Source organism: Hyla sarda, unplaced genomic scaffold, assembly GCF_029499605.1.
Source record: "Hyla sarda isolate aHylSar1 unplaced genomic scaffold, aHylSar1.hap1 scaffold_356, whole genome shotgun sequence".
Taxonomy (NCBI): Eukaryota; Metazoa; Chordata; class Amphibia; order Anura; family Hylidae; genus Hyla; species Hyla sarda.
In genome coordinates, this window is record NW_026610328.1 from 221,229 (window position 1) to 236,294 (window position 15,066).

Here is a 15,066-nt window from a genome sequence, read left to right on the forward strand (position 1 = left end):
GGGCTGTGTATACTAATAACCTGCATGCATCGTATGTCTTAGGGGGGATTAAACTGGCAGAGTCACTGGTAGAGAAGGATCTGGGTGACTTGTAGATCACAGACTACAGAATAGCACAATGTCAGGCTGCTGCTTCCAAAGCCGGCAGGATATTGTCATGTATAAAAAGAGGCATGGAATGGAGGGACAGGGACATAATACTGCCCCTTTATAAAGCATTGGTACGGCCTCACCTGGAATATGCTGTTCAGTTTTGGTCGCCTGTACATAAAAGGGACACTGTGGAGCTGGAAAGGGTGCAGAGATGCGCGACTAAACTAATATGGGGCATGGAACATCTTAGCTATGAGGAGCGATTAAAGGAGTTACAATTGTTTAGTCTTGAGAAGAGACGTTTAAGGGGGATATGATAAACGTATATAAGTATATTAATGGCCCATACGAAAAATATGGAGAAAAACTGTTCCAGGTTAAACCCCCCCCCCCCCCCAAAGGACGAGGGGGCACTCCCTACGTCTGGAGAAGAAAAAGTTTAGTCTCAAGGGTCGACACGCCTTCTTTACCATGAGAACTGTGAACTTATGGAACAGTCTACCTCAGGAACTGGTCACAGCAGGAAAAATTGACAGCTTTAAAACAGGGTTAGATACATTCCTGGAACAAAATAACATTAATGCTTATGAAGAAATATAAAATCCCATCCCTTCCCCAATATCGCGCCACACCCCTATCCTTCAATTCCCTGGTTGAACTTGATGGACGTATGTCTTTTTTCAACCGTACTAACTATGTAACTCATTGGACCCCCGCAACTGCATTGCAAGGGTCTGATTAGCTCACCGGTACTCAAGGACCTCTACATACCATGATCAGCATTGAACACAACATCTATAGGGTGAATGATGGACATCAGCATGATCACTGATGTCCGCCTTTAGCGGTGAGGTTCTGACTGCTGGGACCCGGCAAGCTTCACGTTCATGATGTAAATGTACGTTGTGGTGCGCTACGTTGCACACCACATTGATATACATTTACTTCATGGATCCCCTAGGGGTTTAACTAGTATCAAATGAGCATAAAACAATTCTCCCTTTTTGTCTTGTCCAGGCGCTCAGTCACACACAGGCAATGGAGTCACAATGGGGCTGATGTACAAGGTCCATCTACTTTAATATATTTTTATGGAACGCATCACACTTTTTCTCAGTAACACTTACCGAGGTCTTGGCCATTGAATGCCGCTATGCTCAGATGGTGAACCAAACTGGCTACATCCCCAAAGCCCATATTCACACCCTGCCCAGCCAGAGGGTGGACTCTGTGCGCGGCGTCCCTGCAGAGACAGAAATCTGCGCTTAGTACCAATGTGATGGCGGCAAAGGCATCTGTTTAGTCCTATCTACATCATCTCACCCAATCAAAGCCACACGCTGGCGGACGTATTCAGTAGCATGACCCAGTCCTAGAGGGAAAGCAGCCCGACTCTTGTCCCCGAGGCGGGAAACACTGGGAGGAAGCTGACGGCTAGAAGAACCTGATGGCCTTAAGAAGGACACAGCGGAGCGCAGTAGAGATCCAGCAGAGGAGATGAAATCTGAATGGTGCTCACTGCTCCACTGCCAGAAGATAAAGAACATGAAGTCAACTGGGTAACACTGCCACGTGGCACTCACAGGTGGAAAACCAACTTACAAAAGCCGAATTCACAGCATCAAGAAAACTCTCCTCATCCATCCTTAGAAGCTCCGCCGCATGTTCTGGAGACGTAGACCAGACTAAGGAACTCCACGAGTCAGAAAGCTGCAACAACAGCAACCAAAGATCAAAAAATATACAAGATTTTACTGAAAGAGCAAAATGGACACATAGAATGGAAGGGGAGAAAAATAACCAAAAAGGTTAATACGGTATGTCACATGTCCGTTATGGCCTCATGTCCCGGACGTCTGAGTACCATAGATAGATATAAGGGGGTGTGTCCCGAACAATACTTATATTGTTTTATATACGAAAATCGAATAAAAATATATTAAAATAAATAAATGTCCTCTCGCATCTACTCTCTCTCTTCTCTGGCATCCCGATACCTCAAACCTTTTTCACGGAGCGCTTCATCTGTGCTCACAAACCTCCAGACTGGCCCATTGCGTCCTGATTAGACGAAAAACTAATATATATTTGTGGTTGGTGCTCATTAGTATAGCGAGCTTACCTTACTGAACCTCTTACTAACTCCTGTTCCCTACTAAACCCTGTAACCTATTAAGGATAAAAGGAGAGCCTGATGAAAAAGCCGGAACGGCTTTGAAACGCGTTGCGTGGATCCTTTGTGTGCAATAAATTTACCCATATATACTTCTTGTGGCAGTGCGATTCATCTCCCTTTCTTGGATCTCCTTTTATCTATATTTGCGCCTGGACGCTGGGAGCCGCAGCAGCCGCGATTACAGGATTCCTGATCAAGCGCATTGAGTGTTGTGCCTCCATTCGCACAACTTGCATAGGTGAGTGCGTTTTGATTGGGCTCTTCACTATCTCATCCATCAGGTTCCATCCAGGGGCGCACACCCTGTTCTCTTTTGTATTTTCTGTAACCTATTAAGGCAGATAGTGTTGTGGCATATACTGGTGCGTACGAGTACCACCTGAAAAAATAGAGGGCAAAACTCCAGAATCAGAACAAAAGGGCTATTAATGCATGTATTAATCGCAACACCAACGACTGTAATGCAACGTGCATTTCTGACTTTGTCTTAGGGGTATAACTAATATAAGTACTGGACTTCCAGCGCCCCTATTTCTTAACCTCGTGTGCTGGCACACCATGGCGTGAGAACGATGCAGCTGCCCCGATGCGTAGAGAGAGACTGGATATAACGGACAGACTACTACCTAAGGATTTAATGTGAATACGTACTAGGGATCGACCGATTATCGGTATGGCCGATATTATCCGCCGATAATCACGATTTTGGGCATTATCGGTATCGGCAATTATCTTGCCGATAAGTCGATAATGCCCCGCACCGCGAACGATCCAACCACCCCCCCCCCCCCCGACTCGCCGCACCGCGACCGCCCCCCCCCGACCCACCGCACCACGTCGCACCCCCCACCGTAGTGCTGGGCGGTATACAGGTATGGATTTTTGCCCATACCGCTATACCGGTCGGCCCCTCCACCACCCTCCGAGTCAATAAAAAAAAAAATTAAACTTACCCGTAATGGGGGTGGTCCGGGCCATCCTTCCTTCCTGTAGTGTCTGGCGGCATTCCGGGTGGAGGGTGAACCGGTCCGGGCTGTCCTTCTCCAGGGGTCCTCTTCTCCACTCCGCGCAGGCTTCGGCCTAGTACACTGCATAGACGCCGCTACGCCGTGACGTCAGGTGCGTCGCTGCGCAGCGGCGTCTATGCTGCGTTACTAGGCCGGAGCCTGCCCGGAGTGAAGAAGATGACCCCTTAGAAGAAGGACAGCCCGGACCGGTTCACCCTCCACCCGGAATGCCGCCGGACACTACAGGAAGGAAGGATGGCCCGGACCACCCTGACAGGTAGGGGGAGAGAAGCAGGTGGCGGCGGCATATGGCACCGCAAAAGCCACTGCAGTGCATTGATTTAAAGCGCCCGATTTAAATCAATGATCTGCAGCGGTGTCGCGGGGGGGATAAATAGCCGATAACTTATACCGGAATATCGGTATAAGTTATCGGCTATCGGCCCTAACCTCCACCGAGTATCGGTATCGGCCCTAAAAAAACGATATCGGTCGATCCCTAATACATACATGATTGTAAAATGCCGTAGTAGTGAGTGCTGCCCCACTAAACAACAACAGCGGCTGACCCCCATTGGATCCTTGACGTGTGAAAGTAAAGCTTGCAACACTCGAACTGGACAACACTTGTGGGACGTAGGAAAATACCATATGAAACAACCAGAGCGCGCAACGACATTTGATGCTATACAATTTCAATGCGTGATTATCGGCATCCCCACAAACCTTATGTAATTTCGACCATGCACCTGCATGTGAATTCCGCAGGCCCTAAGAAACCATACTAACCTAAAAATTGAGCAGACGTTAAACGTAAGCCGCCCTGATATGCAACTCGGCCATTGTGTAGTGTCTGCTATGACGGCTAGAGGGCTTACTCACCCCCCTCTATGAACGCTCTACAGAGCAGCATTGCTGGCATGAGATGCAAACAAAGATGCCTTGTCAGGGCCGGACAATGTGATATGATGCTGGATGCCTGACAGATATACTTAGATGGTATTATGAGCTAAATGCAGTGAAGTGTGGCAAAACCCGATGAATTCAAGTAGGAATGAAGTGGTATGTGGGACATCCTCTGGGTCTCTATTGTAATATTTTGTGTCAGTATTCCAGGCTGTGATATACACTGTCTGCATGTTGGAGGCTCTCTGTGACCAGTAAACATGAAGAAGTCTCAACAGAAACAAACCATGCCCATATGCACAACCCCAAGTGCTAAACATGTATACACAAGTAACTACCTAGTCGTCAACCTAAAACCGTGCTAGGTTGTAACTGTAACCGACCTGTGGACGTGGCAGGCAATAAAACTACTTATGCAGCAGGCATGACCATGCAACTCAACCAATATAATATTACTATCATCGTCAACCTAAAGCCGAGACAAACAAAAAACCTCAACAGAGCCAAGCTGTGTCCTTGAACATAGAACCGAAATGCTAAGTAAACATATGATATGAAAACATATGATAATGTCGCCAACCTGAAGCCGTGTCAGGTTGTAACTGAAGTAACCTGTAGACGTGACAGGTCTGGCTGAAAAATGAAGACTCAACCAAATATGTAACTAATAGTATGACCGTCAACCTAAAGCCGAGACAGGTCATAACCATAATTGTCCTATAGATGTGACAATTCTCCACGGAAACAAAGCTATATCCCTGTAGCATAACCCAACAGCTGAATAAACACAACATAGAAGAGGACATTGTCGCCAACCTGAAGAAGTGTCAGGTTGTACCCGGACTGACCTGTAGACGTGACTGGTCTGGCCAAAATTAAAAGCCTCAACCAATATTTATGACTAATAGAATTGAAGCCAACCTGAAGCCGAGACAGGTCGCAATCGTGATTGACCCGTAGACGAGACAAGTAAAACCGAAACCAAGCTGTATTCTCGAATGCCCTACCAAAATGTAACCAACATGTTGTCCCACCAAATTATCTGTGTACAGATTAACATAATGCCATAAAAAACCTGCGCAGTGTCAAAGAGATGAGTGTACGGTCTAAACACCATAACATGGAGAAATGCCCTGAAACATATATACTGAATGAACCTATGAATGTATACCGAACATGAACACTATAAACTTATGTCTAGCATAACTCCTTGACACATATGCAGAACATGACCACATGAACGCGGGCCCGGCATAATCATCAAGACCATATGCACATCACAAACACCACGACCGAATACACAGACCAAACTATATGGGCGTATGTACAGAACAAACTATGAGCGCATGCACCTGATCAAACAATATTAACTTATGGCTAGAATGAACTGCATGAGCGAGCGTATGCACTGAGCATACTTATATGCGCATATACACAGAACAACTTATCCACACATATGCCCAGTACAAACTATATGATAGTATAATGCACTGATGTGTGACACTACACATACATTTATACATTCAACGTCTGCCCCACTGTACAATATCTATAAAGCACTGATCTGAAGCTAGACACAAAGTTTATAACCCACCTCACACCAATGCTCCATGCTCGCGTATGCCTGGCATCAACTGACTATATATCCAGAACACTTCTACAGAACTATATGAGAATGTGTGCATAAAACTAACGATGCAAGCGTACGGACGTGTGTGCAGACTTAAAACGTATAAGCGTATGGCTAGATCTAACTATTTGAGCATATGCACTGAAAACAATATAAGCGTGTGGGCATGTGGACCGAACAAACTACTTGAGCATACGCACAAAACAAACTGTCTGAGCATGTGGTCAGAGCAGACTATAAAAGTGTAAGCCCAGGGGAAACTACGACTGTGTGTACAGACCTCACACAGAACAAACTATATGACTGTATGGCCTGAATAACTATATAGTAGTATGGCCCGAATAAACCATGAGTGTGTGTGACCGAACGACTTAAATGCACCTGAAGCCAGAACAAACTATGAACAAATGCACAACACAAACTATGCATGAATGGCCAAAACAAATAAAGACTGTATACCTAGAACCAACAAGTGCAGAACGGACTATGAGTGTGAGCATGAAACTATATGAGTATAAGCACCGAGCAAATAATTAAATGAGTAGATGCAAAAACAAACTATAAGAAAGTATGCCCAGAACAACTATAAGCTGATTCACATAAGCATTGAACAAACTAAGTGAGCGTATAGCCAAAGCAAACTATGACTGCATGCATGAAACCAATAACACGAGCATATCCCTACAGCAGACTAAGTGAGTGTATGCACAAGACTATACGAGCACCTGACAACTATATGAGTGTATACACAGAACCAACTATATGCGCGTATGCATGGACTAACTAAGTGAGCGTATGCAGAGAACTAACTATAAACGCACATGGATAGAACTAAGTGAGCGTATGCCAAGAACAAACTATATGCACAGAACTAAGTGAGCCTATATGTCGAACAAACTATGTGCGTGTATGCACAGAATAACTCTATGATTGCAGGGATGTGGAATTCCTATCGCCCGACGTCCGGGACATGCAGTTCTGGGCAGGTGAATTTTTCCGGCCCTTAGCCCGGCTTCGGGCAAGCGGGGCCGGATCTGACAAGCGCTGCGGCACTCTGCAGTCTGTGTGGAGCGAGCTCCCGACTCCTGCCCGCTCCATACTCTGCAGCCCCAGGCTGTGGAAACTTGCGTCCTCCGAATGCAGAGCAGGGGGAGGGAAGATAAGAAGCAGTGTACGTCCTCTCTTCCCTGCTCTGCCTTCTTTCTTCCCGTGCAGACCTGCGTCCTCTGCCTTCACTCCACACAGCTCTAGCTTTGGAGAGCTGAGGGAAGGAGCGGACGCAAGTCTGCACGGGGCGCAAGTTTCCACCGTACATCGCCGCTAATAGCCAGCATGCGGTGCTCAGCTGTCTGTATGGAGCGGCTCTGGACTCCTGCCCGCTCCATACTCTGCAGCCCCCGGCTGTTCTCAGCAGTATGTATGGAGCGGGCTCCAGACTCCTGCCTGCTCCATACTCTGCAGCCCCCGGCTGTTCTCAGTAGCCGAGGGCCGCCGCTAATAGCCAGCATGCAGTGATAGCCGTGGCTGGCTATTAACCCATTAGATCGCCACTGTCAGCTTTGACCTAAAGGGACCTCTCAATGCTCCCTGTTGGGCTAGATCGAGGGAGATCCACTATAGAGGTAGCCAGAGGGCTTACCTCTGTTACCTGCTGTCCCGTGGCTCTGTCATTGATATATCCTGGCTGGAATAGGCTCTATCAATGTATCACAGAGCACACCGATCAATGAGTTCAATAGAACTCTATTCATCTGTATGAGGAATCTAATGATTTCTCCTATAAGTCTAATAAAGTGTAAAAAAAAAAAAGTTTTAATAAAAGTTTAGAAAGACACACATTAACCCCTAATTCCATGTTAAAAGTTCAAATCACCCCCTTTTCCTATATAAAAACATGCAAACATAATAAAAATAAACATATTTGGTATCGCTTCGTGCGTAATTGTACAAACTATTAAAATATAACATTATGTATCCCGTACGGTAAATGTAAAAAAAATGAATACCAAACCACAGAATTGCAAAAAAAAATAAAATAAATAAAAATGTAAAAGGTGATTAAAAAGTCAGATCAATACCAAAATGGTACCGATACAAAAAACAGATTATGGTGCAAAAAATGAGCCCTCATACAGCCTGGTATGCAGGGGAAAATAAAAAAAAAAAAGCAACAGGGGTCAGAAAATGGCAATTAAAAAAATTCGAAAAAGTTCAGAATTTTTTTTAATTAGTAAAACATGACGTAAACTATACATATCTGGTATCGCTGTAATCAGGCCAGTCTAAAGTATGAAACTAACATGTTATCTCAACCCCAGGTAAATGGCATAGAAAAGAAAACCACCAAATCTGCAAAATTATCTTTTACTATTTTTATTTCACTTCACCGTATATAATTATATATATAACAAATATATTTTTTTGATTCAGAGAATATGTTATTGAAAAATTAAAAGGTATCATTATAGTAGGTAGTTATGGCTATTATAGGGCGAGGCTGAAAAAATGAGAGCATAAAAGTGAAAAATTGGCCCAGACAAGTGGATCGTCATGAGGGACAAGTAGATTTTGCTCCATTTTAGTCCCATGGACAACTCGTTTTTTAAAATAAAATTTCCACACCCCTAGACTGTATACACGGAACGAACTATATGCACGTATGCATAAAACAAACTATGTGAACGTGCAGAGAACAACTATATGCTTGTATGTACGGAACCAACTGGATGAACATGCACAGGACAAACTTGTATGAGTGTATGCACTGAAACACACTGAGCGTATAGACCAAAAGAACTATATCTGTGTATACGCACATGAACTGAATGAGCGAATGCCCAGAACAAAGTATATGCGCGTGAACCCAAAACAAACTACAAGCGCAAATGTACAGAACAAACTATGTGCATATGAATAGAAACTATGGCATATGACAGGCTATGAATGACTGTAGCAAACAAACTTGATGACCCTATACTCAGGACAACTATATGCGCATCTGCACGAAACGAATTTTGATAAACGTATGCACAGGGCAAACTATATGCATGCCTGGGGTAAATTATATGACCACGCACTCACGCATAGAACAACACTCTTTATGCTGTACGAGCATGTGTGCGGTGTGAATGCTACGAGCGTGTGTACAGCATAAATGCCACGAGGGTATGTACAGTATAAAATGCTATGAGCGCAGTACAAAATGCTACAAGCGTATGTACAATATAAAAGCTACAAGTGTGTGTACAGTATAAATACTACCAGCGTATGTATAGTATAAATGCTACGAACATATGTACAGTATAAATACTACGAGCGTATTCACCGTATAAATACTACGAGCGTATGCACAGTATAAATACTACAAGCGTATGCACAGTATAAATACTACAAGCATATGCACAGTATAAATACTACAAGCGTATGCACAGTATAAATACTACAAGCATATGCACAGTATAAATACTACAAGCATATGCACAGTATAAATATTACAAGCGTATGTACAGTATAAATACTACAAGCGTATGTACAGTATAAATGCTACGAGCGTATGTACAGTATAAATGCTACAAGCATATGTACAGTATAAACGCTACGAGCGTATGTACAGTATAAATGCTACAAGCGTATGTACAGTATAAACGCTACAAGTGTATGTACGGTATAAATGTGATAGATTTATGTGTGCGCATATATAAATTTTATATACTGTAGATGTAAAATGCCCATTTAGGATGAAGACTCCACATTCCTGTTACTTGTCCACTCCTCCCCTATCTGCTCTCTCTCATATCACCCCTCCCATCGTCTGAAGACTTTGAACAAAGAGAGCCCGGGAAAGACTCAGGAGTGGCATGCCTTTCCCCCTAGCGGGGGGGGGGGGGGGAAACTTATGTTAATGACAAAGGTGGTATAAGCTTGAACGATTTGAAATAAAGGTCAGAGTGTGGAAAGCACAGAGAATGCAGAAGCATCTGAAACCGACAAATGGCTTTGTTTGATTTACTTTGCTATATACATTCTGTATACGGATTTGCCCGGGAGCATGATAGCTACAAGAGCACTGATTAAAAAAATCCACATCAGATGGCGCCCAACATGGGGCCTGGGCTATTTCGTTCATAATCTAGTCGCACAGAATTGGGGAATCATTTAGAACCAAAGGAGATGGCAAAGAGGAAGGCAGTGGATCATCTCCAGAAGTATGGTAAGAACACCTTCTTGTACCTAGTCACAGTACTCCTGCCCTGCCCCTCCTTTGGTTTATCTTGATGCCTTAAGATGACTGGTTTGTGATGAAGAAGAGACAGGTAATAATAATTTTCACCCAGGGCCAATTACCCATGTGCCTCTTATTATAATGTAGCCATCTTACTGCCCGAGTGTGTATGAAGTGTGTGTGAGTGAATAAGTGGAATTGGGACTGTTCATTGGGGAGTTGAGTAGCGGAGTACGTTGTCGCAATTAAGCATTGGGCAGAATGTTTAGGACAGAGTCATAAATAGATAAGTGATCTAGGACGGATAGGGTGCTGGTTGCCTGGTATAAAGTCATAATTAGAGCTTATCTAGGACTGGGGGTACAAGGGATTTTCTCGGCAATAGCAGATTCCTGGAACTTGTCCCATTGCAACTGATTGTATATGTGGTATGTGTCTTGTCTTAATGTGTCCATGGATTTTTGTTAAAGTAGCTAATTAAGACGAAGAGGGGGAAATAACTTCCCTTCTAATACTAGGTCTAATGTATTAGTGTTTTAAAGATATCTCCTAAAAGTACAGAAGGATTTGAAAGGGTTTTAGTTGGCAAAAGCTGGAGGCACACCAGGGTTTGTGGGCTCATTGAAGGAGACAGAGGCGGCTATAGCTGCAAGGAGGGGGCTTTGTAATGTGCAGGAGAAACCTGACCTCACTGTTAGAATTGCATATGGAGAGGAAGTGGGGGAAGGGAATTGCACGGAGACGTATAGAAAGAAATGAAGTTTTGATGGAAAGCATGTGGTGAGTTCAAAATGGAATTGATAAATTGTAGATATTAAGTCAGTTGCAAGTTTCAAATACATTGATGGTTGATAGGATAAGAAGGTACATATATATATATATATATATATATATATATATATATATATATTAGTGTAATATACAGTTATATATAACAGCGTGATTCTTGAGAACAATTGTGATTTGACTTAGTTATGTTGTAGTTCTCTGAATGGATATAGATAGGCAAAAGAATGTGAAGCGAATAGATAATCATAAGGAGTTGGCTGAAAGTATGATTCAAATATTTAGGTATTGAAGTTAACACCGATGTACAGACATTTGTTTATAAACTGGTGATAGGATAGTGAGAATTACCATATCTTCAATTAAGAGAGCCTTTGTATTAAAGGACATCTGCAGCGTTACAAACACTTATCCCCTATCCTCAAGATAGGGGATAAGTGTTTGATCGTGGGGGGTCCGATCGCTGGGGCCCCCGGCGATCTCCTGTACGGGGCCGCGGCTTTCCCGTGCAGGGGGCGTGCCAGCCGCAGCATGACGTTGCGGCCGGCACGCCTCCTCCATAAATCTCTATGGGAGAGGCGGGGAGGCAGCATTCGTGCTGCCAGCGGTCGGAGTAAGTCATGTTACCACCCCCAGAAGTGAAGTTCCTCCCCCAGCAGCCATTTTATCTCCTGCAATTAGTTCCCACCTCCACTCCCTGGCAGCCATTTTAACACACCTAGTCAAGTGAAGCATATATGATAAATTAGGAATACACGGAGTATGACCAGTGAATGGATTTAGGTGAAACTGTGTATGTACATGTTTATGTCATAATGAACCTATTTGATGATATTTTATTAATCTCTTAATAAGTTTGTTTTCGCAGGAGTGCAAGATGGATAAAAAATAAAATTAAAATAAAAAAAAGGAAATTTATAAGGAAATGCAATTAACTGTCTGATTATATTATAGGAGTAACGAGAGAAGTTTAGCCAAAGAGAATAGAATAAAACGTAAAATAAATTAAAAAGTAATCACTGTTTTAATTAATGAATATTACTTTAAGCATTTAAAATAAGCTAATGGTTTATTGATTATAAATAATGCGAATGGAAGATGATTTTTTCCCAATTTTTGAAAGAGCTCTGCATATATTTTTATTCTTTTACATTTTGTTTTTGGTGAGAATGTGGGCCCTGTCTGTGTGTGTTGTATGTTGAGTATTTGTAAATGTTGGTATTGTTACATGTTACATGTGTATGGTATGTCTCCATGTAGGCACTGATTGCTGAAGAATTTTTGAGGAATGACCAAACTGAAAGGAAGACAAAAAGCCAGACTCAAAGGGGTGGTGACCAGTGACATAGAGAAGTGGGAGGAGAAAGGCGGGCTTATAGGAAGATTGACAGAACAGCCTAGGTGTAATGAAACACAGTCACATTAAATTGAAGAAACTACAAATCTACTGTTTAAACTTGAATGTGTTATAGTACCTGCATACACAATGTGATATACCTATACATTCTACATTGTATTTATTTGAACAACATAAATTTTAAGTGGATAACTTTATAATGATATTTAGTGTAATACGAAGATGCCGATTGTCTTAAACTTATTAAAAAAAAAATAATAATTTCAAGAGCCACGATAGGACATCAGAGAATCCATGGTTGATGCAGAGTTATAAATGTAAGTTTGTTCCAAGTAATGTAAAGATGTAATACATAACTTCCGGTTCCGGCGCTGCCCTGACTAGACGCGACTTAAGGAGCTCCCCGCGTCTCCCAGCGCCGACCATCTTGTATATTTCGCGGCGCTGCTCCCTGGCACCCGCGCAGGATCTCCCTGGCACCTGTCGGTGTTTGTATGGAGCGATATTTGCTCCGCAGCCGCCAGAAGGCCTCTTCCTCCAGCCCAGCAAGGCGGCGGTGTCGCAGTGCAAGGAGCGCAACGTGGGGGGGGGGGGGGGGGAAATCGAGGCCGCATAGCGAGTCAGATGAAAGGGGGGAAAATGAATCCTGCCCCCAGCCTGTTGCTCCCCCACCGACCTGCTCTCCATCAGGCTCCTGCAACAGCTGTATCTGCCTCTTCTCCTCAGAGGACCATGCAGGCACAGGAGATGGCCTCCTCTCCATGGGACTTAACCCCTAGCAGCCTGCATACTGATCTCTGTGGGGAGGTTGCACTTCCAGCCCTGCCACACAGCCAGGGCTCTGCTGCATCTATGAGCCCTGAGTTTCTAACAGACTGTTGTGCAGCCCCAGCCCATGTGATACCACCACAGCTATCCCTCCCTGTTCTGGACTTTAAGCGACTTGCAGCAGAGGTCACTGCCAAGATTATGCCCAGTCTCCAGCTCTAACTGGACAATTCACTGCAGGCTTCCTTCCAGCAATTGCGCTCTGAACTGGCAACTACTAATGCAATGGTAGCGACCGCACAAAATGATGTGCAATCTCTGAACCAGAATTTTCTTTCCCAATCGGGAGTTATTACAGAGCTGCAGCAGGAAAATGCGGCCCTATGGGCTAAACTAGACGACCTGGAGAATCGCTCCAGGTGCAATAATCTGCGGCTGGTGGGGCTCTCTGAACAGGTGAAATCCCTGGATTTACAACGGATTTGCGAGGTAGAGCTTTCGTAGGCCTCGGGTCTGGACTATTATTGTAGAGATGAAAGAGCTCACCGCATGGGCCCAGACCGTGGGCCTCTGGATCATTCTTTGCCTTCCTCCCAGGCCAATAACCGCAACAGGCCGCCCCAAGTCATCTTCAAACTCTTGGACTTTAACGACCGTCAAGCATTAATCCGTGCTTTCAGGAAGCGCAATTCTCCCCTGATGATCAGGGGCTGCCAAGTTCTCCTTTTTGAAGATTTCTCGGCTTCGGTGGCGAAAAGGTGACGAGAATTCAGCACCATTTGTTCCTAAGTGTTCCGGAGGAAATTAAAGTTTCAGCTCCAGTACCCAGCCATTCACAGAGTCTACCATGAGGATGGGTCCTCCTCGGTGTTTCGCAGCTCATTGGCGGCGGAGGTCGCACTGCATAGCCTGGCCCGGAGGGCCCGCGATGAGAGAAGCCCTCACTCCCGAAGGGACCTGGCACCTGCTCCCGATTCTCCTCGCCTGGGGGGTGGCCGGGTAGCTGAATGACACTGCCATCTATGACCCTGTGGATGACTCCTGACCATTGAAGGAGAGATTGTTTTTGTTTGCTTACCTCACCACTTGTTGCATATGGTGGGAGCCTTAGCATGCTCTCCAAGCCGAAACCCAGGTTCTGAGGGTGGGTGGGGGTTGGAGTTGGGCTTGTGGATCTCTGGACTTACGTTAATTTGTGGCAGAGTTTGGCGGACTATGCCTTGCTGACTTTTAGTTCTAGTTCACAGGGAGGGACTGTTGGGTTGGGGCCTCGTTGGTCCGCATATCTAGGTTAAATTTCCTGTTGGGAGGCGCATTGTCATACCATGTTTCAGGGATGTATAGTCGCTCTGTTTCTCAGGTTGTTAGGCTGGGAGATGGGGTCTCTAGTTAGGGTAGAAAAAAGGAAGTCCATAACACAGTGTGGGACACTTGGTGTGTTGACATAAGTACACGTGTGTCTCAGTGTTCTTGTTTTGTGTTTCCTTGTGTTGATGGTCGACTGTGATCTTAGTCCGAGCCAATACCTTACTACTTTGCACATTTCCATTTTCTTGTGCTGGCTGTACTCAGTCCTTGATAGGTCTGACTTGTGTGTTTACGTGTTGTGAGTGGTGTTGTGTGTTTGTCCTGCAATTTTTGTTTCCCCTTAGTGTGCCCCCTGATCTAGCTCTTCCTTTCAGTCCTCTCCCCCCCTTTTTCCCCCTTTTTTTTTTCTCTCGTTTTTCGTGGCTCACCTAGGAACCCTACTTTCGTGCCTCCTTAGCAATGAAGGTCATTTCGTGGAATGTCAAGGGTCTACGGTCACCCAACAAACGAACTCAAGTCCTGCGCCATCTGAAGAGGTTGCGACCGGATGTGACATTGTTACAGGAAACTCACGTCACCACGTCTGATCTGGTTCGTATGAATAGACTGTGGGTTGGGGAAGTAATTGGAGCTTCAGCAGTAGGGGGCAAGGCGGGGGCGATCATTCTTAGCGATAGGAACTTTGGTGGTGTTGTGGTTGATAAGGCTGAGGATGTCAACGGTAGATGGGTCTGGGTTCACATTTAGCACGAGGGCCATGATTGTAGTATTTATAATTGTTACGCTAACGGGGATAACAAGGCTTTTTTCACA

At 44.5% G+C, this 15,066-nt stretch overlaps 1 protein-coding gene across 1 annotated transcript in view; it reads right to left on the minus strand.

Annotated features, from left to right (window-relative positions):
- Nucleotides 1–15,066, minus strand: part of COQ6 (coenzyme Q6, monooxygenase) — an 84,528-nt gene that overhangs the window by 36,329 nt on the left and 33,133 nt on the right. The window contains 3 exon segments of the mRNA XM_056553711.1: nucleotides 1,221–1,336; nucleotides 1,417–1,619; nucleotides 1,696–1,803. Of these exon segments, the coding sequence (XP_056409686.1) occupies nucleotides 1,221–1,336; nucleotides 1,417–1,619; nucleotides 1,696–1,803 (427 nt within the window).